Source organism: Phalangium opilio, unplaced genomic scaffold, assembly GCF_054372755.1.
Source record: "Phalangium opilio isolate 3A_F unplaced genomic scaffold, DU_Popi_V2 ptg000098l_1, whole genome shotgun sequence".
Taxonomy (NCBI): Eukaryota; Metazoa; Arthropoda; class Arachnida; order Opiliones; family Phalangiidae; genus Phalangium; species Phalangium opilio.
Window position 1 is genome coordinate 861,033 of NW_028324201.1, and position 22,532 is coordinate 883,564.

Here is a 22,532-nt window from a genome sequence, read left to right on the forward strand (position 1 = left end):
AAATATACTAATTCTGATAAAAACTACATCTAGAGGAGAAAATGCTCTACAATAAACTCAAGGAAGATATAAATAAGATTATCTCGCCTACTCCACGGGCCAAATTTCCATCTATTGAGGGATTTAAATACATTGTTAAGAGTCGCTATTCTTGGGACGTACCGGAAAAAAGAATAAAAAAGGTGCGAGACCTTTGGTTTCAACGGCAGGATCAAGAACGTGCAATTGCCATCCCTCAAAAGTACGAAAGATTATAATGTTTCCTTCTTCGTTCAAATCGTAGGGTAATATCTAATAATATAACTTTTTTAGATTAAGGTTCCGAAAAACCGAGCCGGACTGGCAAACTGTTGCAAGAAATTTGGAAGCCCAGGGGTGGGAAAAGAAGGGGATACTGCAGAAAATTAAAAATCTCTGGGAAAGTGCAGTAAGTGTTTGTCTTTTAATTTTTATCTAAATTTGTGGTAATTTCTCATAAATTAATTTGTAAATTTAGAAGCTACCCGTTCGTCTTTCAAAAGAGGAGAAGGAAAGGGATCTGGAAGAAAAAATTCGTAATGGAATAACAGATTCTTTAAGAGTGCGAACAACGAAAAAACGAGGAAAAGGTGTCTACGCAGTGAGCAATATTGAGAAAGGTGAAAATAGCATTCTAATAATTTAATTTCAATAGTCTGGACAAACCGTTACATTATTTAAAGACTTTAGAATCCTAATGAGAACCCCTTAATTTCCATGAAATATCTAATATAGCTTATAGGGAAGAAACGGTTATATAAACCCTTAAAATCCTTTTACAATTCCTAAGATGTATTTAAGTCAAAGTAAATTCTACCCGATAGCTACATTTGAAATCACGAAACTCCAATAAAGTTTCAAAGCAATTAAGCACTTAACATACTAGGTGGCTTTTTATATAAATACATTATAATACCAATGCAGAGCGTGTCTTCATAGAAGGATTAAATTTAAATTGTAACACTATATTTTTACCTTACGATAACAGGAGAGTACCTGTGCGAATACGGAGGTAATCTCGTGGAAAAAAAGGAAGTGGAAGAAAAGTATTTGCAAACTGAAGGCCACTGTTATTTCTCAGAAATAAAATACAATGGAAAATGCTAAACTTTCGTCGCATCCGAAACTGGAAAAATTGGCCGATTAATCAACCATAAAAGAAAAGACTTTACTGCCGTGGCTAAAAAGAGAATTGTCGATGGTTCACTAAGATTAATCTTCTTCGCAGACCAAGACATCCAGGAAGGCACGGAAATCACCATTGATTACAATGGAAGAAATGCAGGGGAAGAAGAAGTGCCTTTCTGGAAGTTTGTCGACGAAGAATACGATGATGAATTTATTGATACGGAAGACTAAGTAACGCCATCATCTTCAGATTAGAAATTTTGTTCGACCCCTTCTTCTCGCGCGCGACGGAACTCTGTCCAAATCTTTAATAACTGCTCATTACCGAATTGTGTCCAAAACCGTAATATTTGCATGAGACGGAATTATTACTAATCCCGGAAAATGTCCTACCCATCGATAATCGCAAGTTGCGTTAAAGTGTCCGACCTATCTGTAATCGCGCATGATAGAATTATGTCCAAACCTTCCATGAACTCGCTCTACGGATTCATGGCTGACTCTCGATAATCGCGCGTTACCTAGTAACCTTTCAAATCTCAGTGGGGGCTCAAAAACTTCAAGTGTGGCCCGGTTCATTTCCTTGCTTAAGGTTTGGCTATTGCTAAGTACAAAAAATTCTTTTTATGAAGTGAAATAAGTCGCTAGGAGACTTGACGTGAGCACGCCTTCACAGATGACAAACATTGTTCGGTTTAGTTTGGTTTTAAAGACAGAGAGGAAAGGTACCCATGTTATTTCTTTGCAGTCGGAATCCGAACTTTCAGAAAGACACCATATATATTTGCTTTAAGAATGAGTGAGAGAATAAGAAAAATCGATAATCTCAAAACGTCTAGATCCAAACTAATTGACATAATAAACAAAATTCTTCAACTTATTTGCGATGCGACTAGAAATTTGAACAATTCCGGAATCTAACTTCCGGACGGAAGAAAAGTTGAACTTAAGCGTGAAAAACTTGCACGAAAACTCACTAGACTGAGAAACGATATTACTGAACTTGGGAATCAAATTGATGAACTTGAAAAAGGTAGTGTTTCAATATTTGTATATTGTGTTTGAAATATGTTTGCATGAGATGGCTATGTTGTTTTGTGCTCAGAGTGTCATCTGAAATCTCATAGAACTGTTAATTTTCTATTGCTGTTGAACTTTTTGAGCTTGTGTAAAATAAAACTGCTGCATTATTGGCATAAATTTTAACATTTTACTTATTTTGAGCCCGTGAAGCCCTCCCTTCGTTTCTTGAAAAGATTTTCTATAATGTGCATCATGAATAGAAACTTTTACAAACTTGGATAGTACTTGGGCTAAATTTAGTGGCGGATCATATTTTCATTTTGGACGTATATTATCGGAGTCAAGAGATGAAAAGTAATAATTAAAATTTATGATTGCCATAAAGTGAAATTTGCTTTCGCACTTATCTTCAAAATTTTAATAACTTATTTTAAGCAATTATTCAAAGAAACTTTTTTTAAAACCTTTTTATCAGATATCTTGTAAAATTCGATCATGGACCGTCGCTTTACTGTGAAAAATATAACATTATTATTGCTCAGATAGTAAGGCCTGGTCAGAGAGTACTAGCGAAGACCCCTTAGTGTGGTTATGAATTAGCTCAATTAGTCGGATTGTACGAAAGGGCCGATATAAGGAAATTTGTCATTAAGTTTAAAAACGAGTTTATGTCCAATATTATAACTGAAAATGTTTTAATCCCAGAAAATGAGGATTCAGTTCCTATCCTAAAATTCGAAACCCTTAAATACTACCGATTTGCTTAAGGCAGAACAACAGTCATACGCTTTACTTTAAACTTCATGTTTAGTCTCGTCTATCAAAAATTTTCATTGAAAAAACCAAAACCACCATTCATTCATCCCGCAGAAAAATTCTTAGGGCAGTCAGTATCGTCTAATCAAAAGCCATGATTACACGGGTACTTCGAAACGTTTTGTAACGTTTTGAAACGTTTGGGAACCACTGTGTAAACAGAAACCGTTTTCGCGCGAAACGATTCGAATCGTTTCGGCCAAAACGTCCCGGGGAGCGATTTCAAAACGTTTTCAGCGCCTTCTGGCGTTGACATCCCGTGAATAAGGTTTTTTTCTCAAATCAAATTAAAAGATAGCCGCAACTTGGCGTGATAACGATGTTTTGGCATTGATAAACCTTTTAAAAGAAAAAACATTATCGGACAGTTGGACAGTGTCCGAAGAAATAATTCTATATATAAAGAGCTCGCGTTAGAGCTGGAAAAAATCACGGGATCAAAGTTTACTTTCCAACAAGTGCGAACCAAAGTAATATATAACTATATAATTATCTTAATTAAAGGTGAAATCAACGCCAGTGTGTGTGGCGAATCTAGTCACCAAAGTATAGACCAAACTATTCATCCAATCTTAGAATCTGGTGGGGAAAATGGCTCAAAATCTACTGAAGATTCAAACGATATACCACAAGCTGGACAATCGAGTAACTCAACTCGTAGTGAAGCTTCTAAAGGTATGGCGGGAACTGGCTGAAGTACAGTATAAGCTATAAACTAATTTATTAAATTACGGTAACGTACCATTTCAGGTCGCAGAAAAAGGAAGTTAGGGAGGGCAGAGTCCCTTTCTAAGGAATTTCTGGCTGAGTTTCAGCGAGTTACGAGTGAACAACAAAAACAATTATTGAGCAACAACAAAAATTTGACGAGAAATGTTATGAGAAAATGAGAGAACACGAGGCTCAAAGAGAAAAAGAATTTTATGATAGAGAAGCTGAGAGGGAGAAGCGCCAACAGGAGCATGAGCTTAATTTTTTGGAGTTGTTGCTGAAAAAATTAGCATAATTTGCACAATGAAATCCATACAACGTGCATTGTATTTTATTGCAATAAATTATTTGTTCTGAGCTCCACAATTAAAATTCTTATTATTTAATATCCAAAATTACAAACATTAGACTATAACAGCACTATTGGCAACAGATTATTTCGTCTTCCATTCCCAGTCTCTACAAAAATTTATAAGTAGGATCTTTGACGATAAAAATGATTCACTAATGCGTCTCTGATACTTTTTGCATTTGGATTTGATCGAACGTGTAATGGACAATCACGAGGTTGTTCTTGTTGAATGTCAACTGCGTTCAGCCATTCTTGCTGGAACGATTCCTTTTCATTTTCACAAAACTTATGCAAGGCGCAACAACATGCAATAACAACTAAAAGGTTTTTAAGGTTTAGATCATTTCTTTTCAGCAAGCATCTCCAATGCCCCTTTAAGCGTCCAAATGCACTTTCCACTTGCATTCTAGCCCGACTTAACCTAGAAGGAAATATCACTCATAATTTTAAACATACTAAGATATCAAATCAACATAGTAATATTACCTGTAGTTGAAATATAATTCGGCATCTGTTAGTTTTCCATTTTCGGAAAACCCTTTCATGAGCCATGTTTCTAGGGGATAGGCTGGATCTCCAATAATTAAAAGAGGAATGTCAGTTCCTTCAATTATTACGTTGTTTCTCTATTTATAAAAATCCTTTAGTTCCCCTGATCTAAAGAAAAGGGTTCTGCACCAAAATCTACCAGTGGAAAAAGAGTTCCTGCCTTAGTTTTTTGTAAATTGACGAATTTGCTAACACTCGGGCATCATGAACGCTTCCCGGCCAGCCAATAACTATATCTATAAATCTAAAATACAATCAACATCAAGATTATCAGTGATTTAAAGTGTTAGGTCACTAGGTGATATTTTTATAGCACTAACTTTCCTCTATGATCTGCCACCGCTTGCAACAAGACAAAATGTCAACCTTTCCGATTAAAATAATCTTTGGCATATTTTTCAGGTGGAATAATCGGAATGTGTGTGCCATCAATGCAACCACAACATTGTGGAAATCCCAGCTCATTCTTAAACCCATTTACAACATCATCCAGCTGATCATCGATTGGGATTGTTATTAATGGCACAAGAACCTCTGATATATCTTTACAAACCTTGAAAATAGATTAAATAAAAAAATAAATCCTTCATGAAATTATGTTTTTGTCTTACTTCGTGAAATACCACACAAGCAGTACATCCAGCGACACTAAACAGATTCCCAATAGTTCTAAACTCTCCAGGAGTTGCTAACTTATACATAGTAAGAGCTACTCTTCGCTCCACCGTCCGGGGCTTTCGCATTACAGTGACTTCTTTCACCAGGCGGTCATGAAGTAAGTCACAAATCTTCACAAATGATTGCTTACTTATTCTGAAGTCTTTCCTGATTTCAGTCCAAACGTAAGTTGCCAAAACACGATCTTCCCAAAAATCGACATGATTTCGAGGTCTACACCATATACTTTTAGGTTGTGGGTTCAATTTTTTATCGTTCAAAATATTCTTCATTATAGGAATGGTTCACCCATAAACTTTGTTTTGTCTCTTAGCTCAATAGTACTTTTATAAAGATAGTGGTACTACTGAAATTAAATTATTAGCGATAGTTTTCATTTTATAATTAAAATAAAATTTTTAATGGACATCACAATTAACCCCTAAATCTAAACTTCACTATAGTGCTTGGCCAGACCTGGCAGATGACTGGCTGGTTTAAATAGACGTTTAGCAATTGGCTTGTGGCTCTTTTCAAGACAATAACTACACGTAAATATACAAACGTATTTACAAAACAATTACATATACTTACTTGTTAAAGTGGCCATAGTTGCTACCTTTTCCCAAGCCACATCTGTCGCCTCGCGATCTTTATGACTTGGTTCATTTTTGCCCCAAATTTGAGGGAAATCACGAATAAAATGTTAAAAGATTTTCTTTCACTTCATTTTCTTTCATTCGTTCTTGTTCTTTCAGCACCCTTTGTTGGTCTTTTAATGATTTAAGTGACATATTTATGTATATGTTTAAGTGACGGAAGAACTCGAGTGTAGAAAACCCACACACGCAAATATAAGCAGACGAAATGTCTGTTCTCCTTTCAAACTCGCTAATCGGATAATTTCAAACACGTGATCTGAACTCCAAGCCGACAACCAGCGAGAATATCAAAGCAACTTTGATGCGCTCGGCCAAGCAACTCAGCGTCAGCCGTTCGCCTCTGCATGTGAAAAAGCGGTTCTCGCGTCTTTGTAAACGGTCACGCCTGAGCCGGCGCCAATGAAAAAGAGTGCGCTTCGGCTTTCAGCTTCGGGATCTCGCTCGCTTATAAACGCGCCTTAAGTGTGATTTTTTACCGATTTAGGAAATTAAAATATTTAATCCTTACGATGGTTGTAGAATATTCACATCTTCACGCTAGAAATGCCACGCTCATTTTTCAACAAACGAATCAAATATCTCACTCCGTCAACTCCCTACGGAACGACCGACGCAATTATCATTTCAGCCCCTTCAAAGAGTGTCACGTCCACTTCCTTTTCCTTCTTAAACATGGACACTCCAGTATATTTCGATCAATAAACATTAGACTCACTGCCCAATTCATAATTTCTCATTCTCGGTTCAATTAGGTGGTGATCTTAATTGTGTTCACATTGGTCATTCTGTCACTTTTGCTCGTCGTTCATTCCATCGTAACCAACAAATACAAATCGGTGCCCATCAAGACGTCGCTCTTCTGCGCCGAACGTAAGCGATTAAGCGCATCCCTAACAGTTGATAACAATTGACCCCCCTTGAGCGAACCAGTTTTCTATGAGGAACTCAATTACCAAAGATTATGTCCCCATAACGAAAGATGGCTGGCGCTTTAATCACGCATGATAAAGCGAACTGTTAATTTTCTTCCCTATTTAGCGATTTACTCCATTTTGCCCCACATTACTTGTCGTCTGCTGGCTTGGTCGTGGCTGATCGGAGTAACTTTCATTCTGTTTTTCTTGGGTTGTTACTTGCGGACGGAGTTCACGATGGAAAACTACAATACCATCGACACCCTCTCAGACTTGATCAAATCGGGAATTCCGCCAGGAATGGCCAAGGATACATACAAACGCCTCCAAGTTTCGGTGAATATCCTACTGTATGTTAAGTTTCTCAAATCTTCTGATGTCATTGCTGCGTATTTACAGGCAGCCCAGGACCCGGCTGTTAAAGAATGGCTAGGCGCACAAAGGACAAAACATTTCCGCATTTATTTTGATAGTATCAAGGGCAATTTCATTCCCATTGTTTTTGGTAAAAAAGCTGCAATAACAACCGTCGAATTTACGAAAACGTTCTTCACATTCTTATTCGACTCCAGACCGGATAGTATAGAGTTCATCATGAGCAAAGGCGGACTTTACTTTTCGCAAGAAGAAGTCGCGTTCGACTACGTACACACCATGTTCAACACCTCTTGGGTGAATAGCAGTCCCCAACTGCACGAGTCCGTGCAATTGAGGTCGGAAACGAATGTTATCGTAAAACCTTTAGCGGATTTTGACGAATGTTCTATAGCCGCATGGCGCCCATTTTCGAAACGCAAGTTTTCAAATATGTGGACTTTGAGTTCGATTACTCGATTGAACAGCTCAAGTGGAAGACACCCTTGAAAAGCGTGGCTGATTTGGACCCGAGTAGCGCCGGCGTTCCTTTCTACTTTCTTCTCATGCTGTTGTCGGGAACAGTAGCCGTTGTCATAACCGAAGTGATCTTCTACTAATTAACTTGAAAGACGCAAATCAAATACGTCACGAAACGAAATGGAATTTCTGGATAATACATCCAAATTTCCTATGTTCTTCAAAATAACTGCACTTTACGTCACTTCAAATCCTCTCATTTTAACTTATAGTAGTAATTCTGAGAGAGCGGTTGCTCTCTTAGATAAGACCTCATACTGCGTTTAATGTATAAGGGTGGTTTTTTGATTCGATGTAACTTTTTTCCTATCATGGTTACTGTTTTGAAAAAATTCCACTGAACTAAAATTCGGACCCTTAATATGTGGTTAAAATTTCAAAGAGATCCCTCCATTAGGTTTTATTATAGAAAATAAAGTTGCTAAGGGTGGTTTTCATTTCCATAAAAAAATTCAGACATTTTGGCAAAAAAAGGGAAATTTTCCCATAGGAATAACATGGGAAATGTTTGCTGTAATAGCGAAAGTTTCTCGACCATTTTTTGAAGACTATTTATTCGATATGTCTGAAAATGGTTTTAAATGAAAGGTTGAACATTTTTCTGGCGCCTTTCGAAGTTTTATTGAAAACAATTAATATTAAGTATTACTTTTTGTACTTTTAAGCACATGCTTAAACTTACGACCTTTTATTCTGTTGGACTTACGTGGTATAATCCTAGCTAAAATCATAGAGAAACGTACTGTTGGACTTAAGCTGTTTTACCGCTAATAGAGCGAAGTTTTTTGTTTACTAAATGCGTCGTCCGCTCTGTTTATGGACGAGCTTAAGGCGAATTTTTTCACTTTTCATCTAAAGGAAGGGGTTAATTAGTCCCAATTTAATTTTATTCTCGTAAGTTAAACTTCATTATAATTTAATACAAAAGAATTTAAAGTTAAGATTTAGCCGATAATTTTTAAATTCAATGATTTCACTAAGCCTCGGTCAAAAGTTCAAGACAGGCTGATTGTACTATTGTAGACTAGAGACCAATTGGCCGTGTTGCGTTCGTTTCAAGGTGTTTCACCTGGTGCCATTGGCCAACGATAGCCGCTAATTAGGTAATTTGTTTAAATTAAATCAATTTTTGTTGTTTAAAGTAGATCAATGCAAACTACGCACAAGGGTTCGTTCCCTGGTTTCTCGACTGGTGCCGTCAGGCAACGGTTACCGCTACGAAGATACGTTTTTTACTGGTAAAATAGATGATAGATTCAATCACACTATCACCATCACTAATTCCATTAAAGGAATGTACAGTGAGTTCTATGGCCGCTGAACAGTCCGGGTGCAAGTCTTGCATATAATATGGCATCTTGATCTTGATGATTGTTGACTATCTTTTATAACTCTTTTTATAGGCAGAATTTAGCCAAGGTTTACAAATAGACGCTAACACACCAGTAACACTTTGATTTTCAGAGGCTAATTATGCTTTCTACTATTACGTCTAAGATGAATTTCTTATATATTAATTACGCTTTTACGTGTACCTTTTAATTACCATTAAAACAATACCATAATCAAAATAAACTCCTTGAAAAAAGGTTGAAATTCTGAGTCAAATTAAAAATTACAATGGATTGCGCAACTTCCAGCAGAGACCTATCATTAACCCTTGACAATGTACGTTTAAAGCTATCCATTCTCGTCTCTTATCAATGACGTCACAGACACAGTTGTAGAAGAGACTGACAGGTGTTTTCCCGCGCAGTGTTTCGCGAGTTTCCCGCTAGGGGGCACGCGGTGTTTTCCCGTCAATGACGTCACAGATACAGTCGCAGTGTTTTCCCGCGAGGGGGCGCGCGGGAGGGGCGTGGCATAATGACGTCATAGGTCATTGACACAGTGAACTTGACATTCTACACCTACTGAGGTACGAAGTGTGGGTCTATACTACTGGCAAGAGGGGTACCCTTCACTTTAAACGTCAATATTAGCAAAGTTTCGAAATATAATGGGAAGAACTTTATTTTAAACGATTTAACTATTTTTAAAGTTATTTACTGGCGATTAAAATAATTAATATCATTTATATTTAATTAATTATTTAAGATAAACTTATTTCTATGTACTGACACAAGTGAGAGTTAATATAGAACGAGTAATGAAGATTGCATCTGAATCGAAACACTTCACGCATATCAAAGTTAATATAAAGTGAGTAGGATGAAAAGATCTCTTACAAAACGATAACATTTTCTTTTGCCAGAATATTAAATGGAAATACTTAAATATTTTTCGGCATTACGATTCTTTTAGTAGTTATGTAGCTATAAAGCTCTGTTTCATCTCAATATTCCAAGAACATCTTTTGATATTAACATTTAAAATTCGGTGTTTACTTTTTAATTCATCTTTACTACATTTATATATAGTGTAAACGTAACTTTTAGCTTCATTATATTATTACGATGTTAATACTTCATCTCTCCATACGTGTTGAAACGACTGGGTCTATGAGATAAGAAAACCTAGATTTTAACCAGAATTGACCTTGTTTCATGTCCTCTTATAGGAGGTCTTAACGGTTCAGAGTGAGCCAAAAGTTAAATACACATTTAAGGGATAGATATTAGGTCCTCATTAGAATTATTGAGGATACGCAGGAAATTATTAAACGCTTTAAACTTTACAAATGATCATGGCAATATCTCGCCGATTAGAACTATGTATTTCCGGTTTGTCTCATTGGCTGGGGGACCGGTATTTGGAAAGTAAATTCGTCTCGGCTCGGAGAGGTTTATTTTGGTTTCCCAACATGTTAAATAACAATCGCGACTCAAAAAAAACCAGTATCTGTTCTAAATAATATTTTTGCCTTGTAAATAATTCAGTTCCATTAAAGTTAATTATTTTAACCACGTGTTCTTCAACGGAATGAGAAGCTTCCTTTGAAAAACAACCTCCGATCATAGATAATAAACACCAGGATCAGAAGGTCGGGGCAGAGCTTGCCGCGCTTTGTACGAACTGGGTAGGTTCTAATTCCGGAAACCAGCGCATGCGTACAGCGTAGAATCATGGTTAAATAATGCACGTGTGGAAAAACAAATTTGCCCACGTGCATTCTTTAAAGTTTTTATATAAACATTAGGCCTATCGGTTATCATCTTATAGTATCATATGAGCATATCTTGGCACTATGGCTTTAACTGACTATAAACTACTTACTAGAAACAAAAGAAGGATAACCCTTAAAGGTCAGGTTAATTGATACTTAAGTATTTTCCATACTTATTGAAAAACATCCTAAGCCTCGGTTTATATTAAGGGGTCACACGGGTCCCACGGGGCGGCGCGAAAAACGAGCAGGCAGACCTCGTCTGCGCATAAGCGGAAGTCAACTGCAGAAGTTTGGCGTGCGGCCCCCCGCACAAGCGCGGCAAAGAGAGATGCACTACGGTAGGCATACCTTCCGATCCTTGTGTATATTATCTATGCTCCGATCTATGTAACCAAAGTACAGAATTAATTTCTGTCAATTCAAATATATCAAGCTTTTAATTCGATCCTATTTCTGCAGCTTATTTGGCCGCAATATGCATTTGAAAATGCTTCGTATGAAATTAATCAAAGTAATTAAGAACGTAGACTCTCGTCGACTCGGTAATTATTAATTTACATTTTCTAACACATTTGTTTACTATCCGCGACCTCGGTTTCACCGCTCTACGTCTATGCCTTGCCCTAATATTGTAGAGGTCGACGGGTCACGAGGCTGAACTTATTTTTATTGTACGATACTAAAAGCGCCCCAAGTGAGAGAACTCGGCGAACTAAACTAGTTTAAAAATATTCTAGCTTCGTGATAGGCACGGGCCTAGATATCTCGGAGGCTCCGTTTGAAGAAGGTAAGTTGGTACCTATGAAGTAGAAGCGCGTATTCGGTCTATTTTAGACCTAATAAAATGAAACAGGACAGCTACTAAAGAATTATATTCGCGCAATTGTCAGTAAGTATGCTCCCGATTAAATGTAATTTAGTTTATCTTTTATCAGTTCAAAATAGTCGAGAAATTGAATTATTATTATGTGAAATCAATATTAAATGAACCAAAGTGCCGGGTGAAAATGGGAGGAGCAAGGTTACTAAACCGAGTCAAATACACGATAAATAGTACCCTCTTCATTACTCTATTAGCACTTGGCTATTCCCTAACACGTGCACTGTTAAGGTGGAAGTCTAGCTATTTGAAGTACGCAGATAGGCCACTAGAGGCAGCACTTTACATTTTTGTTTTGCCTAATCGAAAATATAGATGTTCGAAAAATCGTCTCTTGAGAAGGGGGTTTGGGGGATGTGCGAAAAATATCATGTCTAAATAAACTTCATGGGGACAGTCTAAGCTGCTAATGCAGGCGCAACTATTTCTATGGAACCTAAATAATAAAGGCTAGAACTGTCGAACCCTTCCTAGAGAAAGCAGGGAAGGTTAATCCCTAACAGGACAAAGAAGATAGGGGTAGGGGTTTGAGAAATAGTTGGTATCTATGAAACCGTATGTGAATAGCTACAAAATTCGCCCAACTTCGAGAAAGGATACACAAGGTAAAAGCTCTATATACACGAGAATAGCCTAGTCAAAAAATCTCCCCCCCCCATTCAATGGAAGGACGGTGTATAGAAAGATAATATGACGGCAAAATTTGGGAAGCATGGGGCGTGGACGAATGATTGACAGGAAGGCCTAGATCTTGCCCAGGGTTTAGATAATGCTGGCTTCGGATTACAAATTTTGCATTTAATTTAAATCTATTTTAGCTAGAGTTACCAAAGCAAATCATTCGCTACAAAGCCTCGGTACGGGCCGCTGTCAATTGGAATTTTGCAATTCGAGTGTTTAGAACTGGAACTGGAGATTCCAGTTCAGGGAGTTCGCTATTTTAAATTAAAACTAACGGAATAGTAATTATACTTAAAAAAAATTTAAAACTATATGGGAAAACAGGGTTGTAATTTGGCCATGCAAAAAGCAAGACACGGAAATGGTGAAGAATTATGAAGAAAATTTAGTCTAAATTACAAACACTAGTAAACTTCACATTCGTGCGCAAATTTTTAATCACAGTGACAGTGACAATAGAAGTACAAAGTAAATGTCCCCTAGAAGTTAAGTTTAGATTTAAAATGTCGTAACATGTGGATGGCATTTCGAAGTGCAGAAGCTTTTTGATTTTAAGCAGGATTCGATTAAGCTATGTGATTGAAGATGATTTCGGTGATGACGGCGGCTACTGTTCCAGACAATAGCATGAAAAGCAAGTTGAAAGGAACGAAGACGCTACTCAGGTCCAAATTAGTTGCGATTTTCAACGGTCTCTTCCACGTGACTTGTTCAATTGTGTGAAGCTTTTGAAATTCGGTATATTTGAAAACTTGCGTTTCGAACCAAGGCCCCGGGCTGTATTAAAACAGTAGTCAAACGCGTGATTATTCTACGTTAAAAAATAGTACGGACCTTAGTTGAAGGTTTTCGTGCACTTGTGGCGAGCTTCTCATCCAAGAGGTGTTCAAAATTTGGTGTAGGTACTCGAAGCCAACTTCGTACTGCGAAAAGTAAAATCCTCCATTGTTCGCCAATAGCTCGACTTTGCTCACGGATTCAGAGTTAAAGAATTCTGGCATCAACCAAGTCAGAAACAAGTCCTTTATGATTAAAGCTTTTTCGCCGGATAGAATTGGACTGTATCCGTCAAACGACACATAATCCAAAAGATCGGTGAAAAGTTTCTCCTGATCTTGCGCGTCTAACCATTGCTTAACGACTGGGTCCTGGGCTGCCTACAAATACGCACCAATGAGGTCAGAAGAAAAGGGTACTTAACACGTCAACGCATATTTAACAATATTTCAAATGCTCGAGAGTTCCGGCTTCTTTTATCATTGTTGATGGAATTCCCGATTCGATCAAGTCCGAGAGGGTGTCGATGCAGTTGTAGCTTTCCGTCGTGAACTCCGTCCGCAAGTAACAACCCAAGAAAAACAGAATGAAAGTCACTCCGATCAGCCAGGACGCAGCCAGCAGACGACAAGTAATGTGGGGCAAAACGAAGGTTATCGCTGTAGGGAACATAATTATTTCCGATTATTTAAAGCTTTTGCCATCTCTTGTCATGAGAATACAATCCCCCATATGAAATTGTCTCTCGCTGCGAACTCTTGTTATAATGAGAAATATTATTTTCAAATGTAACCGAGTACTTAATCGCTTACGTTCAGCGCACAAGAGCGACGCGTTGTCCCAGACATTTTCCAGGGTTTCTTTGGTCTGTTTCTTTAAGATCTTTCTTTTGGACACCGACTTGTATTTGTTGGTTAAGATGGAGTGAATGACGAGCAAAAGTGACAGAAGTATCAAGGCCGATCCCATTAAAATCACAACCTAATTGAAACCAAGAATGTAATTTAATGAACTGGATATTGAGTTCATTGTAATTGCAAAGTTTACCGGAGTGTCCACATTTAAGAAGGACAAAGAAGTGGACGTCACTTTTTTTGGGGCGGCGGACACGATGATCGTCCTGGCCGTTCGAAAGACCGGAGCTGGACTGAAGTGTTCCTGTCGGCCATCGAAAAATGAGCGTTGCGTGGGTATCAAGATAATATTTGCGTTCTAAAACCAAAGTTATTAGAAATTTGTACATAATCCGTACATCTATCTTTCACATACGTTGAAAAAATCCGGTTCTGTTACCAGTTTATCAGCTTCAAAATAGCTATGTTTATGTTCTTCGTAACATACTCTAAAAATTCTATTTAAGCATGAATATTGGTTTCGAAACTCGATTAATTTGATTACTGTTATATTCAATTCATAACGAAATATCCCTTCATTAATAGTGAAACATTTTGATTAATGGCCAGATTTGTACATTACAATTTAATCGGGACGAATAAGTCGAATACTATTCAAATAATACGTAAAGGCGATAGACCATTTCGGTGTAACTAAGAGGGAAAGAAACGGGGGTAAAACATTGCCTTCTATCTTGCGTTTTGGCGCCTGCGCTGTAGTCTTTTTGTATCACGAGAGTGTGCAGAGACGGATGGAAATGTATCAACCCCCTTGTATATCACGTGACTGAGGGTTCGGACATTTATGAAATCCCGTATGCTACTCACGAAATCTAGTTTTAAGAAATCCGAAATCCATAACAAAATCAGAAGTCCGGAAAGAAATCAAACGTTTTTTCGCTGATTTCGAAATGCCATAAAAAATCTGAAATCAGTAAAGACATCGCGAAATCTATTACAAAATTCACGAAATCCAAATTAAAAAAATTACAAAATCCGACGAAATCACGGGAAAAATCTCAAAATCCGAGGAAATCCGTTGAAATGAATAGGATTTTGAAATCAAACAAAACCCGACGTGATCAAATGAGATCCAACGAAATCCGAAGAAATCAAATTGGATTTCGAAATCCGTACATTTTTTCCAAAATGTCCGAACCCTCGGCCCACCCCCTAATAATAGACATAGGAAAGGTCTATTCTTTCTCGCTAAGTGCAATTGTTCGAATATACTAGACAAAATATTACTTCATGTTAAGGGATCGCCTTAAATAATCCCCAATAGCTATGTAACATTGCGCGGTGTCATCTATCGCCCACGATTCCTGACAAGATACGCTAAAGTTTATTTACCATCTAGAAAATTGATTCTGTCTGAAACCCAATGAGGAGAAACTCACCTCGACTGTTGTCACGTTTACGGGAGTCTCTTGGGCGTACCTTCAATGTTAATAAATTTTCAAATCGACAATTACCTTTAAGATTTCAAAATGCAAAACGCACCTGTATTTAAAATATCGATCATTTCCCATAAATTCCATTTCGTTCAGCGCCATTTTGGGATCCACTTAAACCATAGCTTGTACAATCCGAATAGCGAAGGCAAAATGTACAACAATCCTTTAAAACGTCAAGTGTCTCAAATTTTTGCACGATATTAATGTAATAGAATATTACGAAAATCAAGTACTCTCCTTTGAGTACCATTTTGGCCTGGGGTATTTCAATTCTGGTGCGGTACAGAGTTTGAGTAAAGAGTCAATAATAACATTTTAACTACTCTAGTTGTTTACCACACACTCACGCTTATGATTCGATTGCCATGGTAACTGAAATGAAAATGATGAATAATGAAATTTCATTAACAGGTTCATGCAAACGTCCCTGCAATCTAATCAATACTATTTGTATTAAATAAAACCCAGATTAGAAGAGTTGAAAATGGAAACTTTTACCATGAACTAGAATCAGTTTTATGTTGGAATTTTATCCTTTCTAAGATTGTATTTTCATATAATCAGTTTCGTAAACAAAGATAAGGGCAATACGGTGTTGCGGTGTTTTAACAAATATACTTAGAACTAATTATGTTTGGAAAACGCTTTGCAGTCTCTACCTTTTTATTGACTTTTCTTGGCCTTCTTTTTAACAAGAAGGAAAGTGGTGTAAATAAAATGCGATATACCTTCGATGTAATGTTGGACTATCTACAAAAAAAACGTATGTTTTTGGCGGAAGATTGTATTTGGCGACCTGCATTGTTTTTCCGCCCAGATATTTCTTGTTGCTTTCTTGTCAATCTTCAATGTTCATCCACACTCCCTCACCACTATTCCCGGAATTTTTTCGTTTCATTCTTTCAAAACAGTGAATATTTCGCAGATTGAGAGTTATTTAAACAATAAGCTTATTAGCTTAATCGTCACAACCCATATTCAGTTTTGTGGTTTCCAATAAAAGGAGGAAGATAAGTAACCTTGGATCTATTTATTCCTGTAGGGAAAGGGGTGAAAAACTGGGTACATTGGTCAAACGAAAACACAGATACGATAAAGGGGAGACTTTAAATCTCAAAATTTCATACTAACAACTATTTGCAAATACAATTCAATATCTGACGAAGTATCAATCCACCATTTTACAAGACAACTGCTGCTGTTAGAGGCATTTTTCTTAGTGGGTAACATACCACTAATACAAATACTTTGTTATCAGGTCGAATTTTAGTCTAAAAAGTAATCCTGGTAAATAATTTCAGTGAGTAGAGAGGTTTTAATATCTTTTGAAGTAAGTTTTTCGACGTTATTTACGGCCAAGGCTTAGGTTGTATTTTAATTAGTCTATATAATTATAGTCTTTATAGTGTCTTTCCTCTTTAGAGATTATTAAAAAAGCTAATTTCCAGCTCTCAATTGTTTTGGAATTCTGTATATAGTCTGCTCCGTTTTATGCTAGAAACATATCCTAACCAGGAACAGGCTAACCCTAGCTATTTTTATACTGCATGTACTGAGTGCGCTTTCAATTTAAAGTAAACAAGTTGGGAAAACCAAAATATTACCCCTCCGACTGGAGATGACTATCACTACCCCTTAAACAACCTAAATATATGCATTGTTCGTGAACTAGTCGAATAGGCCTACCGGACAACTTGCGCGGACGACTTGACACGGTAAAAGGTTATAATTAGCCTGGACGCGGTTGTGGTGTCTGACGACAAGAAAGCGAACTTGGTTAACTAAACATAAACAATTTATTTAACTAATGGTAAAAACTAAGCGAAGTGCCCGGACGGCGACTACAAAACCAAATCCCCTTTTGATATTAAGTTATCTGATTATATAGTACGAACAAAAAATTAATTCTAAAAATGTAGACTAACAAAAAAACGATAAAAAATAGGTTTACAAAATTGGTATCTTTTTTATGTAATATCATTTTTTCCGATCGGAACATTCTCCCGGCCTTGATACGTTAGTAGCAAACTTTCAGGGCTCATCTTCATGGTCGAACGGTAGAAGGCATAGCTTGACGATGGGTCGTTTGATTTCACCTTTGGTGGTCCGTAAGGTAACGACCCGAGTATAGCCGTCTTCTCTTGGTTCTCTGGCAAGATCTTCGACATATGTCCCAACTCTTCGTACTGTTCCATGAATCCTTCGTATAAGGCTTTCAACTCCGGGCGTGCGTCGATCTTCCTTTCAATTTGGTAGAATCTTCTCAGGGCTATCTCGCGCGAAGATCCAAGAGGAATCGTTGGCTCTTTCATTGGTATGCGTACCACGAATCTTCCGGCTGGATCTCGGTAATGGAACTTTAGAAAATCCTCCTCGCAAGCTTTTTCTTCCGGCGTCATGACTTGTGTCTTTGGCACTTGTTCAATCGCCCAAAATTGATTCAGGGTTTCTTCGAGTGTGAGAGTATGATGAAGGTGTACTCTAGGTTGGTCAATGCTCGTCGGCCCGGAAACCAGCCATCCTAGCTTGGAATTGATCGCATCCGGAGAAAAGGCATCCTTGGTTCGTTTCCCATTTAAAAGGAGTTTGAAAAATACGTCAGCACCCAACAGTACATCAATGTCGCCAGGGATGTTAAACTCGGGATCCGCCAGTCGCAGCTTCCTGAGATGAGGCCAATTGCTTGTATCATATTTTCGTAAAGGTAGCTGACATGTGATTTTCTTCAATACATAAGCGTTGACGCAAAACCTTTCTGACGTTGTGTCCTCGAAGAATGGTTTGAAATGAACCTGAGTAAGTCCTCTAGCTCGACCGAGTTGCGTCGCACCTAGGCCTACTACTTTCGTCTGGACTTTCTTTCGTGCGAGGCCCAGTCTCGCCATGCACGCTTCGGAGATGCACGATACAGTCGATCCGCCATCCAATAGAGCTCGAACTTGAAGGGCTGTCTCTTGCGCAGTTTTTACTTTGATTACAGCGGTAGCTAGTATGGAATCATCCCTTGCACAGGCGGCGTCCTGGACATGAAAATTCTGCGCCTGGCTTGGTTGTTGTCTATCGGACTCTTTTGTATTGGATGGTTGACTACTTGACTCTTTGTCTGGTTTCTCAACTTCCACGAGAAGAAGGGAGTGATGCTTTTTATCGCAGGTCTTGCAGTATTTTTCCAGTGGACATTCTTTTACTCTATGTCCCGTCCGAAGGCAGTTGAAACAAAGGTTCGATTGCTGTACTAATGATCGCCTTTCGTGGACCTTCATAGCGGACAGTCTTGGGCATCGGAAATTGAAATGATTGGCGGAACAGAACGTACATTTACCATCTGAGGACGATGCTCCAGTTCTGGTGTGCAAGGTCACTGGGTTCCTCGTGACGTGAGGATTGCGACCGGATGATGATGCCGCCAAGGAGCGCGCTCTTTGTTCAATAAATTCCAGCAGATCGCTTGATTTTGGTATCTCTGTGTTCTTGAGACTAAGTTCCCATTGCTCCTTAGAGGACGGATCTAACTTCTGGGTTAGAAGGAACACCAGAACGGCATCCCATTTATTCGCTATCGGAAGAGTGTCGAGAGCTCTGGTACATTCCATCGCCGCATCCACGATCGATCGTAAGGCATTTGAGTTGCTGGTTGGTATCATGGGCAGCGAGCAGAATCGTCTCATAATGGCAAAGTAGAGTTCTCTGTTGTTTTCGAACCTCTTGGTGACCGTATCCCAAGCAATGGTGTAATTGGCATCAGAAATGGTGAGTGATTTGATTAGATTTACGGCGTTTCCGGTTAAACTTGACTTGAGATAGGTAAATTTCTGGGCATCTGATAATTCTTGATTGTTGTGGATGGCAGTGAGGTACATGTCCCGGAATGATATCCAATTATGTATTTCTCCCGCGAACGTTGGGAGGTTGATTTTAGGTAACTTGATCTCCGAATGTGACCCTACAGACAACTGACGTGTCGAGATTGGAACCATAGTGGCTAGCATAGATTTAAGTGCGCATTTCGAATTCGTATACAACGTGAATAAGTCATCCCATTTCCGTTCATGCAGGCCAGCATTTTCAGCGTCCAACGAGACCACCTTGACATGCGCATCATCGATGACTTGCCACGACTTGTCCACTTCTTCCAGAAACAATTCCAATTGCTGTTGATTAAGAGGAGTCTTGGCATGTGTTTGAACTCTGTTGCTGATGTTGTTCAGACCCAATTCGCCTTTATTCCGTTCCGCAGTGGCTTTCTCCAGAGCGGTTACTGGCATTGTGAACGTCCGCAGTGGTGATCAACCCAACGACCAGCTTTCCACGTAATTAAGCCGACTCTGACGATCCGGCTCGACGGACCATAAATGTTCGTGAACTAGTCGAATAGGCCTACCGGACAACTTGCGCGGACGACTTGACACGGTAAAAGGTTATAATTAGCCTGGACGCGGTTGTGGTGTCTGACGACAAGAAAGCGAACTTGGTTAACTAAACGTAAACAATTTATTTAACTAATGGTAAAAACTAAGCGAAGTGCCCGGACGGCGACTACAAAACCAAATCCCCTTTTGATATTAAGTTATCTGATTATATAGTACGAACAAAAAATTAATTCTAAAAATGTAGACTAACAAACAAACGATAAAAAATAGGTTTACAAAATTGGTATCTTTTTTATGTAATATCATTTTTTCCGATCGGAACATGCATCTATCGCTTTTTTTAATTCTTTGCAAGTGCAGGAATTCAATTTTAAAATAGTCAATTGTTCAAGCCTTTTCAATATCTCTCACTTGCTGTGGAAACTCTACTCTCTCGCTATACCTCAACCTTATTCTTATTCTACCAGTATGATTTGTAACCTTTGTCCATATCAAAGCTGAATCATACCTTGCCACACAAAAAGCAAATGTCCCCAAAACATGGAAGCCACAACCCAATCACGCATAAGCTAGGCTCCCACTTAACCAAAATAATGACCTAAAACTTTAGCATGGCCATTTCCGCAGGCCTTTGACTGCAAGCGTTTAGTTTGATTTCACGTGCGACGGAATTCAGACCGAATTTAGTGGTCGAGTGGGATGACGTCTAAGGAAAGTCTCTTCATAAATGCAAAATCTTCTTCTGATCTTGGTTTTCTTATATTTCTTGTGAAACCATGAGCATATCAAACCACCCGGATGGTTTGATATGCTTATGGTGAAGCACATAGGAACCCCCAACTAGGCAATGCTGGAACTACTCACAAATATTAAACATTGAACCAAATAGCATAAAAAACTCATTAGGCATTCCCAGTGTATTTTTCTTTATTTTCGTTCAGTTACCAACATATTTTCACTAGTTTCCAAAATATTTTCATTAGTTCCAAAAATATATCATTTGTATCAGATATACTTTTCATTAGTCAAGAAAATTTTTATTAGTTATCCAATATAATAGACAAATCCGGAAAGTAAATACAGGGAAAACAACTTCCAGGGGCGGAAGCATAATTAGGCCAGAATTTGTAACCACATTTCGCCGTTTAATGGCACGGAAAGAGTAATAATATCAACAACAACTCTTTCCGTGCCATTAAACGGCGAAATATGGCTACACAAATTGCGGCCTAATAAAGGCTGCCGCCTCTGGAAGCTTTCCCTGTATGGACTCCCCGAATTTGTCCATTATCATTGGTAACCAAATAAAAATTTCATTATTAAAGGGATAGGATCATTGTTTTCCGACTAGTACGAGATGAGGGCAGTTTTAGGTAAAAAAATGTGCCTAAAATTATGTGTGCCAAAAAAAATCGAATTAAAACGTTTAAAATTAAGAAAAGTACGTTAGATATTTTGAAATTCAAACTAACCGCGAAATACCGCCCAACTTGTTTTTCACACAATGACGTTGCAAATGTCTCTTGATTCATTATTTGTTTGGAAATAGGAGAATGAAGATGGCTCTAGACCACTGTATAGTAGCTTATCACTGGGGAAGCGGCGCATATTTGAGAAGACCTTTGTAAACATAATTCTGATTTTTCATGTTTATTATCCTTTGTTCTCTTAACTCTCGGTTACGTTGTAGAGTAAGGATGATAGAGATTTGTCAAAATTGTTACAGGTAATGTCCAAAACACCACATTTTTGCGCTATTTTGGCAAAGGCTTAGCTTCCATGTATAATAATGGTATGGCCATATTTTAGCCTAATGGCACTAATGTAAGCTTTAACATATTTTTAATTGTAATTAAACATAGTAAAACTATTACTTTGAACACCAAAATTACAGTGAAACTATTTACCTTCCTTTATAACTTTCAAAGCATCCCCGTATCGAAATGAGTTATATTAATTTGGCGAAAATGCAGAATAGTATGAAAACTACTTTTAGGAGTAAATCTACTGTACCTTCGAGCGAGAGGAAAGTCGCGGGAGCAATTTAGTTTTTTCGCTCGTGTTTTTGCAAACGCCTGTAGAGGGGGCAGTGATCGGAGCGGCGCCGAATACTAATACTTTTAAAAATTAATTAAAAATAGTTAAGTTATTAAAACTATCAATATCTATATATTTTTGAAAACGTAATTTTAGGTTCTTTCTGATTTAAAAAAATGAAAGCTTTTCATTAGTAGTCAAAAGATTGATTCTATCCCTTTAAGCAAATATGTCCATTTTTTTCTTCTTCATCATTATTTAAGGGGTTTTTTTCTGGTTAAAGTTTTTCCCAGTTTTCTGTGGTTCGGGTTGACTAAATCGAGCAACCACATTTTGACGAATTTGACTAGGTGAAGCTTGACTAATTTGATTAGGTGAATCTTGACTAATTTGACTAGGTGAATCCTGACTACTTTGACTAGGTGCATCTTGACTATTTTGAGCAACCTTGTCTTGACTAATTTGACCAGGCGCGTCTTAATTAATTTGACGAGGCGCATCTTAATTAATTTGACCAGGCGCATCTTAATTAATTTGACCAGGCGCATCTTAATTAATTTGACCAGGCGCATCTTGATTAATTTGACCAGGCGCATCTTGACTA

At 37.9% G+C, this 22,532-nt stretch overlaps 2 protein-coding genes across 2 annotated transcripts; both read right to left on the reverse strand.

The window, feature by feature from the left end:
- Positions 1-4,116: 4,116 nt before the first annotated feature.
- On the reverse strand, positions 4,117-5,864 carry LOC149632675 (uncharacterized). The gene is made up of 7 exons (XM_089850987.1): positions 5,849-5,864; positions 5,732-5,799; positions 5,209-5,385; positions 4,964-5,150; positions 4,535-4,652; positions 4,202-4,469; positions 4,117-4,155 (listed from the first exon to the last, which is right to left on the reverse strand). The coding sequence occupies exons 1-7, from the start codon at positions 5,862-5,864 to the stop codon at positions 4,117-4,119; spliced, it is 873 nt and encodes a 290-aa protein (XP_089707113.1).
- An 11,624-nt stretch (positions 5,865-17,488) lies between these two features.
- Positions 17,489-19,786, reverse strand: LOC149632676 (uncharacterized). Its single transcript, XM_089850988.1, has one exon. The coding sequence runs from the start codon at positions 19,784-19,786 to the stop codon at positions 17,489-17,491; it is 2,298 nt and encodes a 765-aa protein (XP_089707114.1).
- Positions 19,787-22,532: the final 2,746 nt, after the last annotated feature.